The sequence below is a fragment of the Lepidochelys olivacea genome (assembly GCF_965140295.1).
Source record: "Lepidochelys olivacea isolate rLepOli2 genome assembly, chromosome: 4".
Classification (NCBI taxonomy): Eukaryota; Metazoa; Chordata; order Testudines; family Cheloniidae; genus Lepidochelys; species Lepidochelys olivacea.
Genome location: NC_140414.1, coordinates 17798001 through 17808836, shown reverse-complemented (window position 1 = coordinate 17808836; position 10836 = coordinate 17798001). Strand labels below are relative to the sequence as shown.

At 37.9% G+C, this 10836-nt stretch overlaps 1 protein-coding gene across 1 annotated transcript in view; it reads left to right on the top strand.

The window, feature by feature from the left end:
- Positions 1–1761: 1761 nt before the first annotated feature.
- Positions 1762–10836, top strand: part of LOC311520120 (uncharacterized protein) — a 59569-nt gene continuing 50494 nt past the window's right edge. The window contains exons 1-7 of the mRNA XM_084627360.1: positions 1762–1861; positions 3240–3300; positions 4256–4388; positions 5496–5710; positions 6451–6583; positions 8003–8100; positions 10290–10419. Coding sequence (XP_084483486.1) covers positions 1777–1861; positions 3240–3300; positions 4256–4388; positions 5496–5710; positions 6451–6583; positions 8003–8100; positions 10290–10419 — 855 coding nt within the window. The 5' untranslated portion in view covers positions 1762–1776. The remainder of the gene's footprint in view (positions 1862–3239; positions 3301–4255; positions 4389–5495; positions 5711–6450; positions 6584–8002; positions 8101–10289; positions 10420–10836) is intronic.

Sequence of the window (10836 nt, the reverse complement as noted above, 5' to 3'; positions counted from 1 at the left end):
GTGAAGTCGACGTTTATCAACATTTACTGAACAAAATCTAATTCTTTCAAGCCTATCCATGATGTGTGCTACTCTCCTACTTTTTCTACTTTGCATATGCTTAAGGCTGTTTCCACCAGTGCCTTATTTCATTCCTCCCAGCCAAAATCAAAGGGTTGCCCACTCTAGGTCAGACTACCACTTCACTGGAGGAAAGTTAAAGGGTGATTAACAAAGAGGTTGAGAGGTCCAGTAGAAAGTCAGTTATGTAATCGGGCTATGAATGGTTGCATTATTCATTGTGGATAATATTTGTTATGAGGTCATCCCCTTTCTCCATTCATAAACTGATCCCTATTTTAAAATAACTATGGGCCAAATCCTCAGCTGGTGCAAATCACTGCATTCCCCACCGTGGAGCTTTGCTAATTTACACCATCTGACAGTCTAGCTCTCTTATTCAAAAATACTCACTGAATAGTTTGGACAAATATTTTTCAGCCTATGCGTCAGTCAGTCATAAAACTCTTTGCAAACCAATCACTGTTCATCATTCCTATTGCATGGTTGGGCCCCAAATCTCTCTGACTAGTGGAATGACATTTTTTAAAATGGGAGAATTGTGAATAAGAAATAAAGCACTCCTGGGATGAATCATTTTTTGATGTGTGTTAAAACTAGTGACTTGCAAACATTTTCACAACTCTCTGCCAGTTGTTCAGATCATCAGGAATAACTTAAACCCATGAAATGTAGAACTCAAACTCATGTCAAAACTGCACAACTCACATCTTTTACTATTTGACCAGCTTTCCTCGTGGATGTTACCTCAGGTCATCTCCCAGAAGTTGTGGGCTGCTATTTGGTCCTACACAATGGGGAAGGGTCAATCCCATCTTCTAGACAACAGAGATACATTGTCTGAAATGGGGCTCTTTCTCCCTTGGGACATGTACATTCTAAGGTTCAGTGTCATCTTTGTTTCCATAAGTGTCCTGGAATCTGAACACAAGCACAGGATATGTCATTCCACATCTTTAGTTTTTGTTTTTCTGAGAATTCTGGGGCCAATTAAATGTGGAATCAATGTATCAATCAATCAATGTGTCACATCAACTTGTGATATTTTTCTTTAGCCAAATAGAGAATCAGATTCACCAGCAGCTCTGACTTCTTTCTGCTACTCTAATCATGCAAAGCAACCATAAATACATCTTAAGTGTCCAGTGTATGTCTGCCATTGGAGCAGTGCAAAGCATCTGTGCTTCCTGATGAGTCTGGTACCTCATCTTTTATAAAAAAAATTAATTTCAAAATAGTTTATTAGATAGCTGCAATTACAGATTAATTCCTGAACTTAATATTCCTAGCTAGCCAAACCATTATCTGCACACCATTAATCCAGATCACTTTTGTATAAATATTTGCTACGAATATGCATGTTTATGGGATTAGGCTAAATGATACATTAATAAGATCCCTTGAATCCCTTTTATGTCATTTGAGAAGGTAATTTACACAAATCTTTTTCTGTCTGGGTGTTGGAAAGCTAATGAATTTACCAGGTCTTCAAAACAAAAAGTTCCAGGTAACAAACTTCATAAGCAAATAATTTTATCAAATTCATTTTTGGCAAGGATATTTCCCATTTTGTAATCTTCAGGCCAAATGGATAGTGTCTAGTGTATGGTTAATCTTTTACAGACACCGCCTGAGAAGAGTATATTAATCAATGCTCTTTCCATCAGTCTTTCTACCATTCCTGAATAATTCATCCCCAAAAAATAAGCTGCAACCATGAAGTGGCTAGCATTTATTTCTTTTACTTTACTCTTCAGTTTTGGTATATCCAGAGATCTGAAAAGATCTGCTAGAGATGCAGGTAAGAAAGTTCTATATTAGCTACTTGCTTTCATGTTGTCTTTGCAAACCTTGTATTTTATAATTGTTTTGGTGACTGGTTGAAGTTAATTTTGCCATTTCATAACTGAACTTTAAAGACATGATCCAAAGTCAATGGAAATTAATGAAACAATTACCACTTACTTCAGGAGGCTTAGAATCACACCCCAAAAAGGAATGTAGAAATCCCATAATCTTAGGTAGGCCTGAAGCAATATCCTTCCAGATAACACCTGTAGTAATTAAGTTTTATCTAGTGAAAGTCTCTCTTTTACTTTCAGTTAGCGTAATTGTTCTTCACTGCTTCAAAAAAATCACCGAGTAGTGTTATTAGGGCAGAATGGCTGCCAAGTTCCACCCCAGAGGTGTATGAAGTACAGTGGTAGATGAATAATTGCTTTATGCACACACCTTGCAAAGAGCCTTGGAATGAACAATGCTGTATAATCATAAGCTACATTCACTGCAGATAGGCCAAACTGAAATCTTTTATATGACACTTCCACTCACTGAGGACAATGGTGATTTGCATACAGTGGAACAAGAATCCAACCCAACCTGGCTTTAATTTTGAGTTTGCAAAATAAAAACTCTTCCAACAGATCCCCAAACCAAAATGTATCGTCCTCATCTCATCTCCAGTTTGAATAGTACAATGGTTGTCATTGAAAGTCCACACTTGCCAATAGTTATAGGCCTGGTCTACACCAGAAAATTAGGTTGGCATAACTATGTCTCTCAGGGGTGTGAAAAATCCACATCCCTGAGTGGCAGAGTTATTCCAGTCTAAGTCGCTGTGTAGACAGTGCTAGGTCAATGGAAAAATTCTTCTGTTGACTGAGCTATCACCTCTTGGGGAGGTGGATTATCTATGCAAATGAGAGAACCCAGCCTGTCGGCACAGGTAGTGTCTATACTGAAGTGTAGACATACTCATGGTAGTTATTTCCTATACTTGAAATAGGAACATACTTATGCAGTTAAACACTAAATCAGAAAAATGCCAGTGGTGGGAATATTTTACTTAGGATAGATTAGCACATGTAAGAGGCCAGGGTAGCCAATGGCAAGTGGAATAGGTGGGCCAGATGAGATGAGATTAGAGAGAGGGAGAATACAGGGTTAGCAGAAATGCAGGTTAGCAAGTGGTGGGATTTCTAAAGTGCTCAGCATTGGCCTTTCTCCGATCCCACTGAAATCAGTGGGAAAATTGCCAGAGTTCAAGAGTTAGGTTAATGGTGAACATGTTTGAAAATCCCACCCCAAATGCCCAGAATATATTCACTATAGGGGCACGATTCTATACATAGCTAATGTAAAAAATGATCCTCATTGTTCTCTTTTCTTTTTCCACTCAGAACACAAGAGTGAGATTGTCCACCGTTTCAACGATTTAAAAGAAGATACTTTTAAAGGAGCGTAAGTGACCATTCGAGTTATGTTCTGTAGTGATAATCATCCTCATCATTTTACATTTTTAGTTGGCCAAAAAACCCCATCAAGATGAATCAATAGAATACACGAGACATATAAACAAAGAATGTGACAGAAATTTTAGCCTTCTAAATGTCCAGTTAGATAATATATGGATAAAACTTGCTTGCTGAAGCAGTCACAATCCTACATTTGGTTGATGCTCAGGGGTGAGCGACAGTATCATTGTCTGGCCTTGTGGCAACACAATACATTGCTCCTTGCAAGATTTAGTCAGAGTCCCTCAGTGACCCGCTAGGGCCTAAGAGTAGTGTGGTAGTGTGATTCCCTCTGGATGACTGAAGGAGTCACATTTATAGATCAAACGGATGTTTATTTGAGAAAAGTCAGCTTGACCTATGTGGTTTTTAGGCATGATGGAGATAACAGAAGATCTCATTATTCAACAATGACAATAATAATTAACTTATAGCACCTACAGGTGTGCTGGGTACAAGTTCCAGGAAACACACAGAAGAAAAGTCCATGGTCTAAGGCACTTATAGTCTATGTCATGGTCTTGCTAGAGAAGTGTTAAGATAAACCATACACTAGGAAGAGGAATGGACAAGGAAGGATACTGATTGTGGAAATATGATTATGTGGTTTCTCAGTTTAGGCATCTGTTTGACATTTGAATGCACAATTTTTGCTCTCAGCCATTTGCACGATAGTGCATACAAGTTTGTGTACACTGGTACTGAGGCCCCTGGAACATCTGGCCCTCACTAATTTTGTTGAGCCTACAGCAAACTTCTTGCCTGCCTCTTTCACTCAGTGGTTCTCTGTCTGGTTACCAAAGATACCAGCAAAGTCTCTGAATCCAGAAGAAGACTAGCACTTCAGGGAAGTTTTTTTCTCCTCCTTATCTACATCTTTACAAATATGCTTTGTGTTTCAGTGCCCTGATCACATTTGCCCAGTATCTCTACAAGTGCCCTTATGAAGAGATAGCTAAACAGGTGAAGGATGTCATGGATCTTGCACACAAGTGTGTTGCCAATGAGCAGGACCCGGAGTGTTTGAAACCAGTGGTAGGCAAAGAGTCCATTGTTATTGTGATTCTTCTCTGTTTACACTGCAAATACAGCATTATGATAAAGCACTCAGTAGCAATCTTTAATACTGAACCAAAATCACTTATTGGTATTTCATCACAAAACTTTAAGACTCTCAGGTTTTGATACTGCTAGCGAGCTACTCTCCATTGTATATATATTCTGAAACATGGTGCTTGATTCTCTTACATTTTGAGAGTGGGATTTCCAAAAGCATCTAAATGACTTACGAGCCTATGTTCCATTCATTTTCAATGGGATGCGGGGTCTTAAGTCTTTGCTCAGATTTTCAAAGATGCTTAGGTGTCTAAAATGCATATAGGTATTTAGTTTACTTAGGCATTTTAGAAAATCCCAGTAGTAGGCACCTAAGCATCTATGCATCTTCAGGTACCTAAATAACTTTGAAAATCTAGCCCTTAGGCACTTTTGAAAATGTTTAGCCTGAGTGCATTAAATTTCCACAGATGCTTGCCCAGTCAAGTCAATCACAATCTGAAAACACCTGAATTCTGAATGCTTTGAAATTTGGAACCAGACCTGAAATTTGCAACTTGGGCTCAGCCACATTAACATATGCTCATAGGCAGCACTATAGTTAATGTGCCAGTTTGGAACTGTATTCTAGCTCATTCTAACTGGTAATTCAACTAACAGGAATCCTATGGCTTCATCTCAAAGGCTGCCCAAATTAATATTTAACTATAGGAATAACAATTGCTTCCCAAATTCACCCACATATGCTCATTGACTGCAGTGAGGCTACCTGCATAAGGTGAGCAGGATTTGTTCTAGAGCCTACTAAGTCAAACCTCCAGTGAATCCATCCCAATAATAAAGCATTAAAATGGTAAATTAAAGTAATATAAATATAGGACCAGATTTTCAGGTGATCTCAATTGGCAAAACTCTAATTAAGTCAATGGAGCTGTGTCAATGTACACCAGGTGAGATTCTGGCTCATGAATTCTAATTCTTTTCAGATTAGATGTATTTATAAAAATCTAGATGACTGAAAATTTACATCAGACATTCCATGAACAACCTTAACTCTGACCCTAGTCAATGTATTTTCCCCTATAGCCTACTATTGTCCTGGATGAAATCTGCAAAATAGAGATGCTTGGTCAAGCATATGGCGAAATGGCCAACTGCTGTAGCAAAGCTGACCCCGAAAGAAATCAGTGTTTCCTGTCATTCAAACATTCTTCTCCAGGGTTCCTTCCTCCATATCAAAGACCTGAGCCTGAAGTAATGTGCAAGACATTCCAAGAAAACAAAGAGTCGTTTATGGCACAGTAAGAACATTGATTTTATATTATATATTTTTAGTCGTGGAGAAAAGCAGTGTTCACCATGCTGCCTGTGCTATCCTGCCACACAGGAGCACATTTTAGAAAAACTGCCTCTGTGTGTGTGCGGAAACCGCTGCACACACACATTGTGAACACTCGACTAGGTCACTTATGCAGTTTTTAGAATATACAGCTGGTCAAAATTAGAAATTTTAATGAAAATTTTCACTGAATGTAGTTGCTAGACTGGATTGAATTTTTTCATTTGAGAATTTTCTTTGAAATCTTGCTTTTTGGCAAACCTTTCCCCCCTTCATTTCTGGTTTTTGGATTTCTCTTCCACCTCCCCTCCCCTTGTTCCTTTTCTCATTTTGTTACTGAAGAGAGACAGGGAAATGTTAAAAAGAGAGAGAAAAAAGCTGCAGTCTGCTCTCCCCAAAAACCCCTTTAAAAGGGATTTTTTTTGTTTATTTCCCTTTAAAAAAAATCAGGGAATTTTGCAAGTTTTGCTCCCCCAAATAAATAAACGAATAAAGAATGTTAACAAAAATCTGAGCAGCTGAAAATGTAAGGAGTTCACACAAAAATCTGCAATACAGCTGAGAACTGGGCATGTATCATTGGTAGTTACCAGAGCTAGAACTGGTTTGTTTTAGTATAGAATTGTTTAATAAAAGCTTTCTATAGACTAGAGGCTATTTGTTGCTGGTTGTAACACACATTGTTTTGCATTTTCTTTTCAGTCACATTTATGAGGTCTCAAGACGGCACCCATTTCTTTATGCCCCCACAATCCTTGCTCTGGCTGTTGACGTTGAGCATGCAATTGAACACTGTTGCAAAGAGGCCACCATTAGCATTTGCTTGGATGGAAAGGTATTCAGATTTTCAGTGTGAAAAACCAAATATTGCTAACTATTAAAAAGTTTCCTTCTGCTCTTAACTGTACTTCTGTTTATTGAACAATTTTAACTTTAAGGGGACACAAACAAATCTTGTTTAATAACATTTTTCAAATAATTTTGTTCTGTCAATTTTTTTACAATAATCTCTAGGAATTTTGAAATTAAAATCTGCCTCTCTCCCCCCTCGTATCTGTATACACTAATCTGTTTTTTTTAAAGCAATGCACACAAATGACAGATTACTGGCATTGAATGTAGTGGTGTGTGAAAATGGCAGGGGAAATATTGATAAAAATTAGATGAAAATAGTTATAGTTATGTTCCAGGTCATCTAATTGCCTGGAAAGTTTGCTTTTTGTGAACTTTTCATAAAGTGGGTGGCTTCATGCAGCAAAATGTGTGTGTGTGTGTGGTGGGGGGCGGGGGGAAGGAAATCACATTTTTGCATGTTTGTGTGTGAAAACTGATCTTCGTCTGAATAAATACTACCTGACCTCTCACAGAAAACTATCTGCTCATGAACGAATCAGTATGTTACAGACAGAGGGTTGAAAAATTTCACATTTTGAAATTTCATGATACGAGTATATATTTTTACCATCAAAAATTTTGCAAGATTTTTATCCCTTTCCCAACCCTTTCTGTCAATCCGTGATCATTATTGCTCAACTGTACTAAATATTGGCAATATACATTCCTTAGGAAAAAAATCACATGCTTATTGCCTGGGTCTAGACTGTGATGGAGCAGCATGCAGTACAGGAGAGCAAGGGGGAGTAAGACACACCTTAGGTCCAGGCATGCAGGGGTAAGCAGTCACTGTACTTCCTGCCCTGAGCAGATAGGACATGAAACATTAACAGCTTTGGTTCTGCTTTCTTTTCAACTGCATGCACTCTCATGATTTGGTACCAGCATGGATCTGTAGCAGAGTATCTCCCTTGACATACAGTTTATGGGGAAGTTACGATCTAGCCATTAACCTACTTTTAGAATGCTATGGGCTAAATTCTGCCTTTACTAATACTCAGACACAGTGATTATTCACTCCCAGTTATTTCAATGTGGTGGGTCAGGTAGGTGGCACAGAGAGTAGCATACAGTCCTACGAGCATAGGGCTGTGTAGTCCCATTCAAATCAACTGAGCTATTTGCAGAGCAAGGTGCTTCTTACACAGGAGGCGAGTAGTAGAATTTGGGTGCACAATACACCCACACAGAAAATAAAGGGCTGGAGCTAAGGATTGCCTAATGAACTCTAGGTTTGCTTGGACTTTTAGTTAATCAGGAAAGAGCCCTTTGTGTTTCTAAACTGGCGCTGCCAGCCTTTTCTTTTCTAATCCATGAAATGTGATCATTTCGTTTAACAATGTGCTTGTTATTACTCTAGCTTTCTTTGATAAAGGAAAGAGTCCTACTTCTGAGCAAGAAGTACACCTACACCTGTGGAATCCTGAAGAAGTTCGGAGAAAGAACTTTCCAGGCAAAGTAAGTCTCTGACCCCTACTTTAGAATAAAAATCGAGTAGTTGTCATAAGACCTGAAGACACATCAGAGAAAAGCATCAGAAACAAATCAGTAACTTGTTTGCATGTGCTGAGTTTGATGCTCCTCCTTCTAATACATGTGGAGGTGCTTTTTGCAGAAGGAATAACTAGCACTGACAGCCATTCTGAAATCCAGTGTAAAGATTAGGCCAGGAAAGCGTTTTCCCAGTTATGGGCCAATTCCTACTGTGCTTCTGCTAAGCTCCCATTGATTTCAATGTCTAATAGAATTGTGGGTTAGTTTTAGTATATTGACACACACTAAGGAAGAATTATATTTTTTACGTTAATGGTGAATGTTAGTGAAAGGCTAGCCACATGGGCTAAAGGCAGATTTAACCATCTCTAGAATTCATTTTGCCAAACTGTTCGCTCAGCTATGGAGTTGCATAGGATGGTGTCACTTACCTCAGAATCAGAGACTCTGATGTTCTTAATCTACCTTTCTTCAAATTTATATATATATATATATATATATATATATATATATATATAGCTTGGAGATTTTGGTGATGGGCACTTTTGTAAATGACAAAAATCAATCAATCAATCAATCCGGACAGGGACGGCACCAACCTCTTTTGGGGGAGGGTGTGTGGATGGCTGAGGTGGGCTAGACAGGAAATTGGAGGGGCTGCACCTCCCCTTGAGGCCCTTGAGGTAAATGGTAGCTCCACCTCCCCCCGCCAGAGGCCCTGCCCAGGTTGGAGGCCAGAAGCTGGAGCTGGGCAGTGCTGGGGTGGGGAGGAGGCTATAACTCCTATAGCTCCACAACCCCCCTCCTCTGCTAGTCCCTGAATCCGGAGCCTGTTCCAGAAGACAGAAGGGAGCCCCGTCCCCAGCAGAATTGTAGTTCAGTTGCAGATTTATAGATTTTAAGGTCAGTAGAGGGTCCGTCTAATGATCTAGTCTAACTTTCCGCATAACAGAAGAGACAGATTACACCCAGTGATTCCTGCAAGTAGCCCAGTACCTTGAAGTTGAACTAGTGCATTTGTTTTAGAAGAGCCACACACACGGAACCAATTTAAAGACTCCCAGTGATGAAATATTTCCCTTAACCCTGCGTAATTTAAAGCAGGGTGGATACAATTCAGTGATTAAAAAATAAGTTGTATTTCATTTAAATTAAATACAAGTTTTTAAAAATAATCCTATTTAAAATTAAATTTGAAATTATGGCATCTTATGTTAAAGCCTAAATGTATTACAATCTATTAAAACATTTAGATTAAATAAAATATATATGAAACAGTACATGGCTGCTGCCAAGATTTTAAGAAAGTCAAGCCACTCACCTGGTAGTAGTTACTATATAAGACCCTGGAACCAGTTTGTTGAAAAACTTAATTAAGAAATTACAGCAGAATCCTCTTCTATGGGTGCAGTGAGAATATTGTTTTCAGTTCAGTTCACTGACTAGTCATTTAAAGTTAAGAAGCCAATGGGAGTTAAAAAACAAAAACAAACAAACAGCAGAAAAGCTTGTTTTCCTCTTCCAATCTATGAACAGAAATGAGGTGTGAGAGAATGAGATATACTAGTTCTAAAATCATTAGTTTTATTTAACTAAAAAACAAGGTAAAATGCTGTTTTTGTGTATTTAACTGAATTTGAATTTGCACCCAAATAGAGCTTGACACAAATCACAAGTACAAAGTTAATCAGCTTCTTGTAAATAAGAAATGCATCATTCACCATTTGTTAACAATCAAAAATGTGAAAATTAAGTTTCTGATTAAATGTACATTTAGCTATATAATTGCTTAAATAAATGTGTATAGATAAAGTGTGTCCTCCTAGTCAGTCAGAAGATGACCAAGTTTAGTGTAAATGCTATATTTGGTTACAAATCAACATGTTTTAATGATTACCAGCCAATGAGACTTTCTTTAGGGGTAGAGTGGAAACCCTAAAAAAGTACAAATACAAAACAAAATGAAAATCACTGATTTAATTCAAGCTCTTCTGTTTGCTGATTTAAGTCATGATTAAAATAAATGATTTAAAATTGCTTTATTTAAACCAATCCATCATGATTTAGAGTAACCTAAATTGTAATGACTTGCAAGTTTCATTTTCAATACAGAGCTTTAAATCAGACATTTTTCTGATTTTTCCCCTTTTTAGTACTCTTGCTTTAATTAGCCAAAAATTTCCTAAGGCTTCATTTTCAGAGATTTCCAAAATTGTAAAGGATATCGTACATGTCCATGTGGAGTGTTGTGCTGGTGACATGATCGAATGTACAGATGACAGGGTAAGTTACATTGCTTTTGCTTCATATTGACATATTTGAAAAAATCAGAACACTGCCTGTTCCCTTACAATGATACACCTATACACTCTTCGCTGGTTGGCACCTTAAAAAGTCAAAGCTGGATCCTCAGCTAGTGTAAATTGGGCCAATTTACACCAACTCTGGATCTGTTACATTAAAAGAACAGTAAGGTTGCAAAGTCAAACATTCAAAAAAGTTAGGAAATGCCAGGAATAAATTTGCCTGTGCCACCTTAATTTGGCCTGCTTGTGTATATGTATTATAATACAGTCTTTAATTATGTGACACTTACTATACTATTTTTTCCATATTAATATTTTTTAAACATAGTTTGTCATGTTGGACTGGAACTTTTCCATTCACCACAAAGACCTCTGCCACTTGAATTTATGGAGT